We start from the raw sequence: 18,864 nt of genomic DNA on the forward strand, positions 1-18,864 counted from the left end.
TGGATATGTTTTTTTGACAATGAATGCAATTTGTCATTTCCCGCATAATAAACCATGTGGTCATCAGATTCAAAATGGCCAATACCAGTCCATTTCAGCTCACTAATGCCTAAGATATTGATGTTTATGCATTCCATTTTATTCATATATGATATAGAGATAAGTAAACTATTTTGTTTATAATCACAAGCAACCTATTGATAAGTACTTTTAATTTATCTAAACATTTTAATTTATTATTAGTTGTTATCTGGTATGGTGCTATATGATAAGCATTAAACTTTTAACCAAAAAAATCTGCAATTCGAACTTCTTGGAAACCCTATATTGGGTCCCTATGAGTTGGAACCTTCTCCATGGCACAATATCTCAATGGTACTTCATTTTATTTGTTATTTCTATATCATCATGTATTCACTGTTTGATATTTTAGTGTAAGTTTTTTTTTTGTTTTGTTTTTTTCTGTAAAAGTTTTTATTTGGGGTGAGGGAGACACAGTGGTCAGGGACCTGCTCAGTTCTTCTTGCTAGCCATCTTCTTCATGGCGACTAGGATGTTGCTGAACTCTTCTGTCTTCTTCTTGGCACGGATGTGTGTCCCCACCCTTTTCTTGATGAACTTGAGCACCTACTTGTCCTTGGAAACCTTGAACAGCTCTAAGACATGGCGTTCATAACGCACAAAGTCACACACCTCCCGGATCATGTTCCACACAAACTTGGTGTGCTTGGTGAGGCGCCCACAGAGGCTGTGCCTCAGCTTGCTCACATTCTTGGTTACTTCATGGCCCTTGTTGAGGCCAAGCACCATAGGGTAGTGTACTGCCATGGTTGCTATTCTTCAACAACTGCTGAGGCAGATGGAATATTTTAGTGTTTATTTTTAAAAAAAGCTTTAAAATGTTAAATTCATGTAAAATAGAAATAAATAAAGTGAAAACACTCAGTCCTTCTTGCTTTCTCCACCTTAATTCTTTTCCTGCAGGGTTAATTCATATTAATCATAAAGGCCAAAGTGTTGCTGTTGTTGTTGTCATTAGGTGCCATTGAGTTGGTACCAACTCCTAGCAACCTTATGCACAACAGAATGAAATACTGACTGGTTCCGTGCCAGTAGCACAATCATTGCTATGTTTGAACCCATTGCTGCTGCCACTGTGCCAGTCCATCTCATTGGAGATTTTCCTCTTTTTTGCTGACCCTACATTTTACCAAGCATGATGTCCTTCTCCAGGGACTGGTCCATCCTTATAATATGTCCAAAGTATGAGAGAAGTCTCCCCATTCTGGCTTCTAAGGAGCATTCTGGCTGTATTTCTTCCAACTCAGATTTGTTTGTTCTTTTGGCGGTCCATGGTATTTTTAATACCAACTCCAACACCATAACTCAAATGCCTCAATTCTTCCATGGTCTTCTTTATTCATTGTCCAACTTTCATATGCATATGAGGTTACTGAAAATACCATGGCTTGGGCCAGGCACACCTTAGTTCTAAAACTGACATCTTTGCTCTTCAACACTTTAAAGAGGTCTTGCGGAGCAGATTTGCCTAATATAATACATCATTTGATTTCTTGGCTGATGATTCCATGAGCTGTTGATGGTTGATGTGAGCAAAATGAAGTCTTTGACCACTTCAGTCTTTTCTCCTGATCTCCTTTATTGGTTCAGTGGTGATGATTTCTGTGTTCTTTACATTGAAGTGCAAGCCATACTAAAGACTGTGGTCTTTGATCTTCATCAATTAGAATTTTAAGTTTAATTTTAACTCTTCATTCTCAGTAAGCAAGGTTGTATTATCTGGATATTGCAGGCTGCTAATGAGTCTTCCTCCAATCCTGATGCCACTTTTTTCTTCATATAATCCAGCTTCTCGAATTATTTGCTCCACTTACAGATTGAATAAGTATGGTGAAAGAATACAACCATTTCCTAATTTTAAACATTCAATATTTCCTTGTTTTATCAAACAACTGCCTCTTGGTCAGTGTACAGGTACCTCATGAACATAATTAGCTGTTCTGGAATATCATTATTCACAATGTTATCCATTGCGTGTCATGATCTAAACAATTGAAAGCCTTTGCACAGGTAAACTTCGGAAGTCCTTGTGTGGCACTGTGGGATAAAGCACTGGACCGCAAGGTTGTGTGAACCACAATGCTGGTGGTTCAAACTCACCAGTCACTCCCTGGAAACCCTATACAGAGTGGCTATGAGATAGGAACCAACCTGATGGCACTTAACAACAGCAACAAATATCTTTCTGATATTCTCTACTTTCAGCAAAGATCCATCTGAAATCCATGTCCTTGGATGCATCTGGCTTGAACTTCTGACAGTTTTCCTGTCAATGTACTGTTGCATTATCTTTAGCAAAATTTTACTTGCATGTGATATTAATGATATTGTCCAATGATTTACACATTCCATTGGGTCACCTCTATTTGGAATAGGCACAGATATGGATCTCTTCCAATCAGTTGTCCAGGCAGCTGCCTTTCAAATTTCTTGGTGTAGATGAGAGAGTACCTCCAGTGCCACATCAGTTTGTTGAAAGATTGCAATTTGTATTCCATTAATTCCTGGAGGCTTGTTCTTTACTGATACCTCAATGTTCCTTGGACCTCTTCCTTCTGTATAATTAGTTTTTCATCTTATGCTACCTCTTGAAATGGTTAATCATTGACCATTTCCTTTTGGTACAATGACTCTATGTATGCCTTCCATCTTCTTTGGATGCTTTCTACATCATTCAACATTTTGCCCATAGAATCCTTCAATATTTCAAGTTGAGGTTTGATTTTTTTCTTCAGTTTCCTCAACTTCAGAAATGCTGAGCATGTTCTTCCCTTTTGGCCAAGGTAGACGATATTAAAGTGTTATCACCAGAGATGTCATTTATAACCTTGAAACCTGATGAGATATTCTAGGAAATGAGAATATTCTTTAGCCTTTATTGTTTAAAGTACCTTTTGAAAAAATCAGAATGTTTGGAATATAGATACAGAGAAATATTTTACCTATGTCTCTCCTAACACAGCTCTTCTCTTCAGCTCTTATTTTCTTTAACTTGGTGTTCTGTACATCAAGTCTTTTTAAATATTGCTTAGATCCTTCATTTTAGCCTAAAAATAAAAATTTAAGAAGGTAAATTAAAAAAATTATTGAAAGTGTAGTAAAGCAAATGAGGTATTGTAGTAGACATATCTACTGCAGAGGACCTTCTTAAAGTACTAAAGAGCAAAGGTGTTACTTTGAGGACTAAGGTGGTCCTGATCCAAGCCATGGTATTTCCAATTGCTTCCTATACATGCAAAAGATAGATAGTGAGGGCTTTGGGGGCAAGTTGGCAGAGTAAGCAGACACACTAAGCAGACCTTCTGTAACAAGGACATGCGAGACCAACAGAAACAAATACAGATGATGATCCTGATACCCTCAGCTTCAGAAGATAGGATAGAGTGGGGGATTCAGTGACAACTGGAAGAGGAAACTAAACAGGAGCCACAAAAGAGGAGAAAACCAAGTGGGCGATTGCTTCACCTGGGTTGGCATCGCAATCTTGATCTTTTGAGGGTATCTGTTGATACAGCAGCCTAGAGGCACAGGATGCTGCTGAAGGTTGGTGGCAGGGTTGTGTGGTTCTTCCTTATTCCCTGCATTCTCACCAGCCCAACAACCTACGGTACCCATTGCTGTGCAGCCTCTGTTCTGCCTGGCACAGGTTGGGTGCTAGGCACATGATCCGCTTGTCTGAAGGTCCTGCTCTGAATTATGCTACACAAACAGTGAACTGAGAACTGCATGCACACTTCCAGATTCTATCACACCCACCAGGACAGGCGATCAGTAACTGATAACACTCTAACATACGATCATCAATTAAGTATAAATATAATGAAACCACAATGTCTCAGAGAAAACAGACTATTTCAGTTTACATGAAGTAACAAGACAAGAGTGCTGCAAACAAATGACCAAAATACACAGTCAGAAAATATACTGCCAGAAATGGTATTGGAACTACTTGATAAGGAACTTAAAGGATGATACCTTCAACAGATTGAGAGAATTATTAAGAAAACTGAAGATGAAATCCTGGAAAACACAGACAAAACTTTAGAAGAATTCAGGGAAACATTACAGCAACAAATTAACAAAACAAATGAAAAATTAGAAACCATACAAAAGTAACAATTAGAAAGTTAAAAGATTAACACTAAGACATTAGAAATAGAGAATGCATTGAAAGGGGAAATAATTGAATTAGTGGAAGGCTGAATTACTGATCTTGAAGACAAATCTCTCAATACTCATCTGCTAGAGGAATAATCAGAAAAAAAAAAGAACAACAACCCCCAAAAAATCCAAAGAAAGCCTAAGATGTATGTGGGACACTATCAAAAGGAATAACTTAGTGTGATTGGAATTCCGGAACAGGAAGAGACAAAAAAAGAAAAGGAAAAAAAAAAAAAAAAAAAATCCATGGAGAAAATTGTCAGAGTAGAAGAAAACGTCCCTAACATCATGAAAGATGAGCAGATATGCATTCACAAAGTTGAAAAATCTTCAAATAGGCTAAACCTTAAAAGAAAATCACCAAGACATAATCAAAACTTTTCAAAACCAAAAGACAAGGAAAAAAATCCTGACAGCAGCTTGTGAAAACAAAAAGAGTTATCTACAAAGAAGAATGAATAAGACTAAGCTCTAGTTTCTCAGTAGACACTTCATGCAGGCATGAAGAAAATGGGATGAAATATATAAAATTCTGAAAGAAAAAAATTGTCAAGAATCATATATATACCCAGCAAAATTATCCATTAATATGATAGTGAAATTAAGACATATCCAGAGTAACAGAAATAAAAGAATTTGTAAAAATCAGACCAACTTAAAAAAGAATACTAAGGGAGTACATTGCACAGAGAACCAATAGCAGACAATAACCTGAGGTTAAGATACAGGACAGTATCACCCAGAACTCAACAAAGATATAGAAGTATTCAATGTAAAACAAACCTACTAGGTTGAAAATGGGGAACCAGAGATACCAATTTGTAACAACAACAACAACAAAAAATACCATAAAATAAAAAGAGGACATAATGTAGTTAACAGAACTTCCAAATGAAGAAGAAGTCAAATAGATTTCAAGAAAAAAAAAAAAAAAAATTGAAGTGCATCATTAATACTAGGCCAAATCTTACCGGTAGCCCTAGCCTAACCCCTAAAACTAACCCTAGTCCTAACCATAACCCTAACACAACAAATTCCTAGACCTTGCTTAGACCTAACCATGGGCCTAACCATAATTCCTTACTCCTACCACCCATCCACCCCCACAAAAAAAGCTGGATAATGAAGATCCAAGAAGAAATGAAGTCTTTGAATTAGGTTGTTGGCAAAGAATATATAATATACTATGGTCCGCTAGAAGAATGAACAAATCTGTGTTGGAAGTATAGTCAGAATGCTCCTTATAAATAAAGATGGCAGAGTTTGCCTCAAGTACTTTGGACATTTTCTTAGGCTGGGTTTTCTAGAGAAGCAAAACCAGTGGAACTTATATATGTATATGTGTGTGTGTGTGTGTGTGTATATATATATGTATATATATATATATATAACAAGAAGTTTACATCTAGGAAATGACTCACAACTGTAGAGTCCCAGGTCCCCAGTAGAAAAGAGAGCTAGTCTTTAAGGAAACACCCTTTCAATTGATTGGCTTCTCATAGCCAATCATCACAGAGTTAAATATCAACTGCCAAATCACTGGAAATCATGGCCCAGTTAAGTTACCATATAACATTAACTATCACAGACATAAGGAAGAACCAGTGCCTGGAAAATGACATCATGCTTGGTTAAGTAGAAGGTCAACAAGAAAGAAGAAGATGCTCAATGAGATGGATTGATACAGTGGCTGCAACAATGGGCTCAAACAGCAACAATTACGAGGATGGTGTAGTGTAGGGCAATGTTTGGTTCTGTTGTGCATAGAGTCACTTTGAGTCAAAGTGATGTAATGGTACCTAAAAACAATAACAAACAAATCAAGGAAAAGAACATTCCAAAGATAAATTCACAGAAAGAAAAGAAAAGGAAAAGGAAAAGGAAAACTCTACATTCAGAAGTTTTGAAGGATACAATTTTGAGCAACACCTCTGTAAATTTGAGAATTTAAGAGGGAATGGTTGAAACACCTTAAGTGCAGTGAGATGGGAAAAAGGGACTTTGGTTCCAAAGATCTATGTTTGTGCTAAACATGCATGAAGGCCAATAGCATTGCAAACTCTCCCCATGAGTTAGAAATAATATATCTCTCTTGAATTAGAAATAATTTATTCTCCATAGATTTTATAGCATCTCATATAGTATTGCACCACTCATCTGTCAGTTTGTTGTACTTGGTAGTTTGCATTTTGATGTGGTTGTGGAAGCTATGCTACTGATATTTAAAATACCAGCAAGGTCACCCATGGTGAACAGGTTTCAGCTTAGCTTCCAGACAAAGACAGACTAGGAAGAAAGAAAGACAGGCTACTTCTGCATATTTAATCATTAAAAACATTATGGACAGTAGTGGAAAACAGCACCAGAATAGTGACTATTGAAACATGATGGGGAGCACCAGAATATTGTCAGATATAGTGCCAGAAGATGAGCTCCTAAGGTTGGAAGGCACTCAAAATTCAGTGAGGGAAGAGCTTCTTCCTCAAAGTAGGGTTGACTGTGATGATGCAAATGGAGTAAGCTTTCGGGACCTTCATTTGATGATGGGGCATAACTCAAAATAAGGAGAAACAGTTGTAAATATCCACTAATAATCAAACGTGAAATGTATGAAATATGAATCTATGAAAATTGGAAGTTGCCAAAAATGAAATGGAACGAACTGGTATAGACCATTTTGAATTTGACCGTCACAAGGTTTATTATGTTGGGAATGAAAAATTGAAGAGGAATGATATTGCATTAATCACCAAAAAAAAAAAAAAAATCCAAGATCTATCTTGAAGTACAATGCTATCTGTGATAGGATCATATCCATATGCCTACAAAAATATCATTTGAGGAACAGATTTGATACATTAAACACTAAAGACCAAAGACCAGAAGCATTCCACCACCATTTGTTTGTAGAGCTTATATACATATGCAAATACACCAGATTTGGGGTGTGGTTGATTTGCATATTAGAGTCCAACATGGTTATGAGGAAAGAAACGTGAAATCTTACTTCAGTTGTTGTTGTTATTGTTTTTGTTGTTGTAAAGTGCCATCGAGTAGGTTCCAATCCATAGTGACCCTGTATAGTTTCCGCTGGAGAGCTTGACCCACTGACCTTGCAGTTCAAACGGCTTTGTAGTCTGGTGTGTTAAGCCACAGCACCACACCAGTTTAGTTGTTATTGTTGTTGTTGTTAAGTGTTGTCAAATTGGTTCCAACTCATAGCGACCCTATATAGGGTTTCCAAGGAGCGGCTGGTGAGCTTGAACTGCAGATCTTGTGGTCTAGTGCACCATTATGATATATGTCATTATTTCTCATACTAAATACTATCAGTGCCTTTTATGTTGTTGTTGCTGTTAAGTGCCATTGAGTCAGTTCTGACTCATACCAACCCTGTTTCTGAGGCTTTTTAAAATCTTTGAGGGAGCAGAAATCCTCATCTTTTCCCAGCAGAGCAGCTGGTGGGCTTGAACCATGGATCCTGGGGTTTGCAGTTAAGTGCTTATCATATAAAGCCACCATGCTCCTCACTGCCTTTATAGCAATACATAATTATGTACATATATATGTGAATGCAGAGTCCTGGTGTGGCAATGTAGGACTGGGTTGCTAACCACATGGTTGGTAGTTCAAACCCACTAGCTGTTTCTTGGAAACCCTATACAAAGTCACTATGAGTCAGAACTGACTCTCTGGCTCTTAACAACATCAAATAGCAAGGACTCCTTGTGTGGTGTTGTAGGGTAAACACTGGACTGTGAACCACAAGATCAACAGTTCAAACCCACCAGCCCTCAGAAACTCTGTGGGTCACTATGAGTTGGAACTGACTTGCTGGCACTTAACAACAACAAAAATTAGATGTGGTCAAATGGTCGGGTTATATATATGAGTCTAGAGTTCAGGAGAGAGGTCAGGGTGGAAGATATTAACTTGAGAGTAATCCCCAGGCATGATATTTAAAACCTTGGAACTTGAGAACACCTTGGGAAAGAGAAAAATTTGAAAGGAGAGGAGGAAGAGATCACAGAGTCTGAAAATACTTAAGAAAGAAATTTAAATAAATGTGACATGTTTACCTTACAAGGAATCACATATACTTCTCTAAACTATGAAAAAAAAAAAGTGTTTTAGTATGTACTCTTTCTCTTTACATATGTATTTCTCTGCCAATGAAGAATATTTGTCTTTTTAGTTAGTCTGAACCACATATAGGATGGTTTTTTGTTTTGTTTCTTTCTTTTTTTAACCTTATTTCTGATAGAACTTTGCCAAGGGTCTTGCTAAGCAAATGCAGTACGATGTGCTAGTTCTCAGTTGTTTACGTGTTGTTAGCAAGTGGATTTTTCATGACAAGTCAGTTTTCCACTTAAAGACTTGCTTTTCTGCCATTGTAAACAGTATCCCTTAACTGAAAGTACACTTTATAAGTTAGGTAAATAGACAAAATTATATAATATATGAGATATACACAGATACCTATGTCCAAATTAAAATCCTGTTTATGTTCTCTCGCCATTAACTGGAGCAATCTCACATGCTAATTCTATAATAATATGTCAATAATCACTCATAGAGTCCTGGTGTGGTGCTGTGGGATAAGCACTGGACTGCTACCTACAAGGTCAGCAGTTCAAACCCACCAGCCACTCATTCCTTGAAAACACTATACTAAATTGATATGAGTCAGAACCGACTCGATAGCACTTAACAATAGCAACAAATCACTTATACACATTGTTTTAAGGTAAATAATCTTCCTGAATCATTGATTTTATTTTACCCTTACGAGCAAAGAGGTCATATTTCATAGTACTTTCGACTAAAGGTATTAGCTTAATATATATTTTTCTAAGATCAATAAACATTAGTTTCCATACTATTCTTCATAATCAGTTGGAATAAAAGACCTTTAGAGATTAAATGTTATATTCCACAAAATAAACAATCACCTAAACACTGGAATCCTAGTTCAAACCTACTAGCCACTCCTCAGAAGAAAGATAAGCTTTGTGCCTTGGAAAGCCTATACAGGGTCATTATGAGTTGGCATGAACTCAATGACAGTGGGCTTTTTTTTTTTTTTTCTTTAAAAAAATAATTTTTAAGTCTAGTTGACTACTAAAATGTTTTATGATTTAAAGGCAACAAACAAGGACTATGTGTGTGTGTGACTATTAAATACAAAGCACTGTTTCATTTTGTTAAATACTTTTCAGTCTTCAATTTTATCTAAAAGTCTTTCTTTTAATTAGCTTCATTCTTTAGGAGTTCATTTTCTTCTTTATCAACATCAGCCACGCTTTCCTCTCTTCTGTCTGTGTAGAAAATTTTGTCTTAGGAGACTCCTGGTGTGATTCTGTAGGTTCAGCACTGGACTGCAAACCACAAGTCAGCGGTTCAAACTCACCAGCTGCTCCTCTGAAACCCTATGCTGGGTCACTGGCACTTAACAATAAGATACAGTTAGGAAGGAGCAGACTCAGGCACAGGACCTCTTTCAGTCTGGGCCAGGAGAAGCAGTAATGAAGAAACAGAAGGCTTACAAACAGAAAAAGAGGAAAGACAGAATGCTAGCAATGAGATGGATTAGCACAACACCTGCACCAATGATCATGAAGATGGATATGGCCGCCATGACTCAAAGCCTACACGGTGGCAATGAATAACAATGACAATAATATTCTGTATCTCCAATGACTACAGAAATACTCCTTATATTCTTGGCCCCACTTTACCATTACATAAAATTCAAAGGAAACCGCTCTATTTTGTGCGCAGTTGGGTTTTGATATTTGTGGTATCTTGATGATAAAAAAATGATATATAAATGGTAAGTATTACCAATTGAATCCAAAGAAAAAAAAAAGTTCTGCTCACTGGCAGATGTTTTTTTTCAACAGGAAATTATCTCATTCAAGGCTAGTTCAGCTGTATGGAGTGTGTATAAAACAAAAGCCCCTGTATATTGTGACAGAGTTTATGGAAAATGGTTGCCTGCTGAACTATCTCAGGGAACGAAAAGGAAATCTTAGAAAGGAAGTGCTATTGAGTGTGAGCCAGGATATATGTGAAGGAATGGCCTATCTGGAGAAAAACTGCTTTATCCATCGGGATTTAGTAAGTATGGTACAACTTCGTTTGTTATTTTATGTATTGTACTTATATTGAAAAGCAAATGATAGTTGTTTTTGATACTTTAATAATGTGTCTTTTGGCTAGATTTTAAAATATTTTCTTATCCTTGCAACTTGTGACTCAAAACATTTGTTTTGCCAATTGAGACTGTAGCCAAGTAAGGTTTACTCTGAGTATGTCTCTAACTAATCACCTAAATAATCGACTAACTAAAATTAGTTTTATTTTCTCTCCCACTGTCTTCCTTCTCTTTCTTCTTCTTGTCCTCCTTTCACCTTTCTTTCAACCAAAAAGCATGCATGTATTGAGTGCCTAGTGTATGCCAAACACTGCTAGACTCTGACGAGCTGGCAAAGAACAAGCTCTAGAAGTTTGCAACCAGAAGCAAAACTTCCTCCATGAGGAGGGGGATTGGTTCTAACATGAGAAGATCATTACTGGGTGTTAGGGGTGAGGAGTAGAAATGCTAGATCATTGTGGACTGTGCCCACATTTGTAATGCTTGGGATAGATTATTTTATCCCAAATGCTAATAGCTCTGCCTCCTGCTTTTCCACCTGACCTTAGTAACACTGTCCATGACACATTTCCTAATGAGATTCATGTTGTTGCTGCTATGTTTTACCGCGTCTTATTTCTAAGTCTAGAAACTAACTCAAAAGAGAATTTGAAAATTCTATGAAACTTTTCTGACACTCTTATGTAGAAGAATCCAATGCCTCTATCACACATGACCAGGGTGACCATATTATTTTTCATTCAAGTTGGAATTTGGGGGAGAAAAAGGAAGTGCTATAAGCACTCGGCCACAAATCTGTTTGAACCACAAGGTCAATGGTTCAAACCAACCAATCACTCCTTAGAAACCCTATACAGAATCGCCATGAGCCAGAACTGACTCCAAGGCTCCTAACAACAACAGCATTGGAGTCCTGGTGTGGCACTGTAGAATAAGCACTGGACTGCTAACCACATGGTTGGTGGTTCAAACCCGCCAACTGTTCCTAGGAAACCCTATACAGGGTCCCTATGAGTTGGAACCAACTTGACGGCACACCACCACTGCTAACACCATAGGGTTTCTGGAGCAGCTGGTAGATTAGAACTGCTGACCTTGTGGTTAGCAGCTGAACACATTAAACATTTATACAAATACTAGTCTAAATTCCTTGAGACTAGAGTCTAGACTTCTGAGATGCAGCATGGTGTGTTAAAAATGTAGATGCACAGCAGTGGTCTTCAGAATTACCTTGGGAACTTGTCAAAAATTCCCAAACCCAGACCATACCCCAAAGCAATTCAATCAGAATCCCTGGTGGTAGAAAACAGGCATTAATATATATTGATGTTTTAATTCTCCTAATGTGCAGTCAAAGTTGAGAACTACTGTTCTGTGTTAAAATCTTGCCTCTGTTTCTTAATAAGTATGTGACCTTGGTCAAGTTAACTAGTAAAATGACACTAACTATAGCATCTCCCTCAGATAGACTTGTAGGGAGGATTACATGAATTAACATGTGTCTTAGTGTGATGTTGTAGGAAAGCACTGGACTGCTAACCAGGTCAGAGAAACAAACCTACCAGTTGCTCTTTGGGCATAGTATAAAACGAAGCATTTAAAACAGTGTTTGCCATACGGAAGAGCTCTGCAATATTAACTATTGCTATTACATAGATCAATGGTTTCATTACACAATTCCTAGTATCCTGCACAAAGTAGCTATTGAACAAATTTTTGAATGGATGGAGATGGTATCTATTCCACTTAGCTCACTTTTCTAGTCTCTGCAGGTTTGTCTTTTCTGGTAAGGATTAGAATTCAAAACTCAGTTAGAAGACAGTTCTGGAAGTTATTCTAGGTGACTCCTCATTTGCTTTTGTTGTTAGGTGCCCTAAAGTAAATTCTGACTCATTGCAACCCTATGCACAATAGAAGAAACACTGCGTGGTCCTGCACCATCCTCATAATTGTTAAGTTTGAGCCCATTGCTGCTGCCACTATGCCAATCCATCTTGTTGGGGGTCTTCCTCTTTTTCGCTGACCCTCCATTTACCTAGCATAATATCCTACTACAGGGACTGGCCCCTTTTGATAATATGTCCAAAGTATGAGAGACAAAGTCTCATCATCGTGGATTCCAAGGAGCATTCTGACTGTACATCTTCCAACATAGATTTGCTTGTTCTTCTAGCAGTCCTTGGTACTTTTGATATTCTTCTCTAACACCATAATTCAAATGCATCAATTCTATGGTCTTCCTTATTCACGGTCAAATTTTCACATTCTTCTCAAGACCCTCCAATTATCCTTGGTTTCTTCCTTTATCACTTTCTTTTGTGTTTTATCTCATCTATATACAAGCTGCTTAAAATATGTAAGCTAACAATGAGTCCTTTCTTGTCAAGAACTTGTCTTGTGGTTCTACTTTGAGAGTGTTACCAGAACTTGCAGGAATCTTCTAGAATGACTCTTCTGGCTTATCATTTTGTGCTTCTTATCATTTGGTACTATACTCATGGAACCCAATCAGTTGAAAAGAGAAAATTTTCTATCAAACAGTTAACCTACATGAGTCTGGAAAATCAAATAAATTACTTTCTAGAGCAAGTTGATTAAAAATGGATCGTTTGGGCATCAAATAGATAGCCTCTGCATTATATATACCCACTCTTCAGTTGTAGGGATGATTGGATTTCAAAGACCAGGTTTTTAAGTAAAAATCAGTAGTATGCAAAAATGAAATCACATCACATCAAAAAATGTAGGATGATTACATCATTTCATATTGTCAAGTTATATCTGTACAGAAGCATCAAATTTCATCATTATGTAACTGTGAAACCACTGTGAACCACGGTCCAGCCAAGTTGACACATCATCTTAACTCTCACAGCCAATGTTACTCTCTCCCCACCTTTTGACATTCATTAAAGCCAGGCAGACACATTTTAAAAAGTAAAGTCTTTCATTTCTTTTTTATTTTTTTGAAAATCATTTAAAGTTCATTGAATGAAGACAGGTTATTGAATCATAGGTAGTACTGACAAGTATCATTATAAAGACAACATGGCTGCCCACACAGTGAGCTGGTGGGATATTTAAGTGAACTAAAGGAAAATAGAGTAGAAAATCTTGAAAAAAAATTGTATTCAAACTTATATTCTTTTCTTCTTTCTATAGGCAGCAAGGAATTGTTTGGTCAGTTCTTCATGTATCGTAAAAATTTCAGACTTTGGAATGACAAGGTATATGAAATAAAATTTTTGTTTAATCTTAAAATGGAGCTGAGTATTTACCTACTAACCAATTGAAGACTCTATGGGTTTAGCTTTATTTTTCTTTTGAGGGACATGTCAGTATGGTTTTATGACCATCTGACTCACTTTGAATTTTAGGATATGTATCAAGATGAAGTCTCACTCTCCTTGGTTCTAAAGAGCATTCTTCTTCCAAGATAGAGTTTTTTTTCATTCTTCTGGCAGCAGAGAGTATATTTAATATTCTTTGAAAGTATGGTGAGACTTTATCTTGCTTACTTTGGACATGTATCATGAGGGACCAATCCCTAGAGAAGGATATTATGCTTGGTAAAGTACAGGGTCACTGAAAAAGATGAAAATCCTCAATAAGAGGGAATGACACATGGCTGCCACGTTGGGTTCAAACATACCTAGTATTGTGAGGATGGCACAGGACTGGGCAACATTTCATTGTATTATACACAATGTTGTTTGCAATGAATCAGAATCAATATGACGGCATCTAATAGCAAGGTCTCTATGGGTTAGAAATGATGCTACTGTCCTTAAAAACAACAACAACAATAACAACCTGAGTTTCCTGAGTTTAAAAGCAAGGTAAACATTTACTGCAACATATGGGATCACTGTGAGTCAAAATTGATTTGGTGACAATGATTATTTTATTCTTTTAATCAAAGTCCCTGATGTTGCAAACTATTTACATGCTCAGTTGCTAACCAAAAGGTTAGAGATTCCAGTCTACACTGAGGCACTTCTAAAGCAAGCCTGGTAATCTACTTCCGAAAGCAAAAACCATTGAGAACCATACTCTGACACACATGGGTCACATGAGTCAGTGTTGCCTCAATGGCAACTGGTTTTTGTTTTTTTAAATTATTCTTTTAGGTTATTATGGGAGGGGAAATATAGCACTTTGGTCTATTTCAAAAGTTTAAAAAGAAAAGATAATCTCAGTGTCTAATCAACATATGTTGTACTGGTGTGGTGCTGTGGGTTAATGCGCCAGACTGGAAAGCCATTTGAACTGCAAGGTCAGCAGTTTAAGCTCACCAGCTGCTCCTCAGGAACCCTATACAGGGTTGCTATGGGTCAGAATCAACTCAACAGCACTTCACAATAACAACAATCTCCATATATGTAAGATTAAGAAACAAAGCTTTTCTGTTTATATATTTCTGAAAGAAAAATAAATGCATTTATTTGCTCATCTTTAATTTTTCTGTCCTGTGTGGTGCTGTAGAATAAGCACTGGACTGCTAACCACAGGGTTGGAAATTCAAACCCACCAGCTGCTCCTTGGAAACCCTATATTGGGTTGCTATGAATTGGAACCAACTTGAAGGCACTTAAAAACAGCAAGAGTCTTCCTTTGTCAACACATTTCTGTTAGGTGGAGTTGTTAGGACTTTAAGTCTACACAAGAATGTGAAAAAAATTATAACTCAACATAGTTTATATTTTGAGACCTTTTTCTTTTAGGGATGCTAAAAATTTAATCCCAGTGAATTCAGCGTTTCTTACTGACTTTCCTCAGGATCAAAGTCCATGTCTGTGTGTTTCACAGACTATAGTCCCATGAGGCAACTCATCTGGGCCTTGTCTTTATCCATTCACATTGGCAGCCATGTAACCATCATCCCCCTGTTCTGTCCTTGGCTGGTCATCCACACAGGTAGCTTCAGCCTCTTCCTAACTTTCTGCCTGATTGAGTCCTGGCATTCTCTATGATCAGAAGACTCCATGGAACTGTCAAAGGTCCCATTTATCTAGACCTATCCATAGCCATTTGTTATCTAGAGTCTGTTTGCCTCTCCCAGAACTCTACAGGGAAAGCAAGTTTAAGGTTTTTTTCTGCTCTTGAAGCCCTCTAGCCTATTGTTGGAGGACTGGTGTAGCATTGTAGATTAAGCAGTGGACTGCTAGCCACAAAGCCAGTGGTTCAAACCCATCAACCACACTTTGGAGCCCTATATGGGGTCACTATGGGTCGTCAGTTGCCAACTCAGTAGCATTTAACAATAACAACAACCTATTGTGGGTAGTGGGGGTTTCTTTTCATATTATGCCCTTGGGCAGTCCTTGGCTTACAGGACCCTGACTCAATGACCAACTAACATCTAATATGCCTTCCATGCAGTGCTGTTCTAATTCATTCTAGATTTACACATGAAAAGTAGTACGTTCAAAAACTTTTCTTTATTCTCTTACAAAATTTATATGCATAATGAAAGAAAACACAATCCAACTTTGAATTCCTTCTTTTTAATTACAAGAAGTTGTTGTTAGGTACTATTGAGTCGGTTCCCACTTATAGCAACTCTATACATAAACAGCATAGTGGTTACGAATCGGGCTGCGAACCTTAAGGTCAGTGGTTCAAAACTACCAGCCGCTCTGCGGGAGAAAGATGAGGCTTTCTACTCCCGTAAGGATTTACACCCTCAGAAACCCTGTACAGGGTCGCTATGGGTCGGAACCGACTCGATGGCATTTAACAACAACAACATACATAAACAACAGAACACCTCCAGGTCCTGTGCATCCTCACAATTGTTGTTATGCTAATATAAACAATTGCATATTATAAAAAGAGTGAGTGGTTCCCCCCCCCATTTTTGTAGCCTAGTGGAGCATACTTTAAACTGAAAGTTTTCTATGGTTTTCTGAGATTCAAATAAAATAAACGCAATTGAGCATTAGCTTGGGGAAGGAAACACTATGAAAGATAATTTTCCACTTTGCTAACAAGAATAGAAATTGTACAAAACCTTTCTGGGTTAAAATGCTTTTAGCAACTCAGAGTTAACTGAGAGGATTTGATATGAAGTAAAAGGAACTTGAAGGTAGTAAACACAATATGCTCTGTCTCTGATGGCCTTAGGTATGTTTTGGATGATGAATATATCAGTTCTTTTGGAGCCAAGTTCCCAGTCAAGTGGTCCCCTCCTGAAGTTTTCCACTTCAACAAGTATAGCAGCAAATCTGATGTCTGGTCATTTGGTGAGTGCATTTGGTGTTTATTGATGGAGCTTGCTTTAATAAAATGGGCCAATCATTTTTCAAAATTTTGATTCTTAACATGGTGCGGAGCCCTGGTGTGGCACTGTCGGATAAACATTGGACCATACGGTCAGGTCAGTTTGAATAGCAAGGTTGGTGGGACACACCCACCAGTCACTCTTCAGAAACCCTACACACACAGTCCTTATGAGTCACAACTGACTCAACAGCACATAACAACAATAGCAATATGATGCAACATTTCTAAAAAGTCTAGTTGCGCTTCTGTCTTAGGCAGTTCTAAAGACACTGAGGCTGTCTTTGTAAGTGGTATCATGCACTTTCTTATATAAACCATGTCTTTTGGGTATTTATTTACCATAAAACCATAACTGTCTGTTGATTAAGTAAACACACTCAACCAACTTCTCTACACCACAGAGACTTGAATGGAAAACTGATCTTACAAAGACACTGAGCCTCAAATATAAGTAATAAACTTCATTACAGCCTCAGAAACCCTAACAGGGACTATGAATCAAAACCAACTCGATGGCATATAACAACAACAAAATCTAACTCCTGGGCAACTTGACTATTCCCAAATTATTCAATTGACAATAGAAACATCAAACGTAGATTGAAAGAACGGTGCCAACTTTTTTACTTCATTCTCTTCAAATTTGCAGAATATAGACATAGGGCTTCTTGGGCTCTATCAACTGATACTTGTAATTGGGAATGTTATTCATTGAGCAAGAAATAATTGTAGATTTATGTCCAACAAACTTGAGTTGATTTTCAAAATGTGGCAATGAGTCAGCAGTGGTAGATCTATTCTCTTTCATGTGGCCTTTCTTGGATGATTATTTTTAGGACTAGAGAGGTATCTGGGACTTCAAAATGATGTGAATTTTATTGTCCATAAGAAGATTAAGCTTTTGGTCTCATTAGGTCTCCACTGATACATGGCATCTCAGCAAATGACATTTTAAGCTCCACTGAAGAGTGGTTAAGTTGTTAGGACCACATTTGGAGACCAATGGATAATAAACAGCACAAGGTCCTCAACAGGAAGTTGCAGAATAATTAGAACTTTCTGAGTTTTACCTAAGTTTCACTCTCTCTTCCTTTCTGGATAATGAGCTCTTGAGAACACAGATTGTTTTTATTCCTAAAGAATCATCTATTCTTAATGTCAACCTGGCCTCTAATCAATACTCTAAATATTTGTAATGTGAATGATTAAATGCACTCAAATTGGAAGTTCTTGAAGGAATTTCATTATTTAATCAATCAACCAATAATTATTGAGCCAAAACTATGTACAGAGTTGCTAGAAACTGCTAATTACAACGAAAATCCATCCTGCAGTCTAATCTTGCAGTGGCAAGAGAGAAACATAAGCCATCTATTGTGGCTGGGAAAATCTTGGCCAGCTGATTTTAAATAAAATAACAGCTGCAAACAATTCTGTTCTTTTCTATGGGCTGGTAGAAAGGTTCATTGATTTCAAGGTATGAAGATATGAGCATTATTTAGAAATGATAATGCTTCCAGCAGGCACATTTTCTTCCTTTAGGGAGGCTGTTGTTGTTAATTGCTATGGAGTCAGTTCTGACTCATAGCAACCCTGTATAGGGTTTCCTAGGAGCTCTTGGTGAGTTTGAAAGGCCTATCCTGCAGTTCAAACTGACCTTGTGGTCCTTGCTTATCCTTACAGCAATGGAAACGTAAGGTGTGGTCAGCTGAATTCTTTCAATTTACAAGTCTATTCAGAAGCTAAAGAGCACAGCAAGGGTTGCTCCCTAGGTCCAACTGCTTTCATTCTGGATGATTACAATTCAAGCTATGTAAATGGATACTGATGCCTTGTAGTTTGAAACTACTCTTTCAGTTCCAACTAACCATTTCTCTCTAACACTTTGCATGCATTTTATTTGCAGGAGTTCTGATGTGGGAAGTTTTTACAGAAGGGAAAATGCCTTTTGAAAATAAGTCAAATTTACAAGTTGTAGAAGCCATTTCTGAAGGCTATAGGCTCTACCGTCCTCACCTGGCACCAATGTCCATATATGAAGTCATGTACAGCTGCTGGCATGAGGTGAGTGCCCCTTACTTTCCTGTCAATGTTGGCAGTCCCATCAGCTGATAGCAGACCTGAATATTGCAGGGACTACCTCCCCAGACTTTAGTCCTGGCGTGGCGCTGTGGGTTAAT

The 18,864-nt window shown here is 37.5% G+C and overlaps 1 protein-coding gene and 1 pseudogene across 1 annotated transcript in view; one reads left to right on the plus strand and one right to left on the minus strand.

Annotated features, from left to right (window-relative positions):
- Nucleotides 1-18,864, plus strand: part of TXK (TXK tyrosine kinase) — an 81,627-nt gene that overhangs the window by 58,218 nt on the left and 4,545 nt on the right. Inside the window, exons 9-12 of the mRNA XM_006872673.1 lie at nt 10,146-10,362; nt 13,562-13,626; nt 16,526-16,644; nt 18,591-18,748. Coding sequence (XP_006872735.1) covers nt 10,146-10,362; nt 13,562-13,626; nt 16,526-16,644; nt 18,591-18,748 — 559 coding nt within the window. The remainder of the gene's footprint in view (nt 1-10,145; nt 10,363-13,561; nt 13,627-16,525; nt 16,645-18,590; nt 18,749-18,864) is intronic.
- Nucleotides 514-828, minus strand: LOC102841536 (annotated as a pseudogene).

Source organism: Chrysochloris asiatica, unplaced genomic scaffold (genome assembly GCF_000296735.1).
Source record: "Chrysochloris asiatica unplaced genomic scaffold, ChrAsi1.0 scaffold00209, whole genome shotgun sequence".
Classification (NCBI taxonomy): domain Eukaryota; kingdom Metazoa; phylum Chordata; class Mammalia; order Afrosoricida; family Chrysochloridae; genus Chrysochloris; species Chrysochloris asiatica.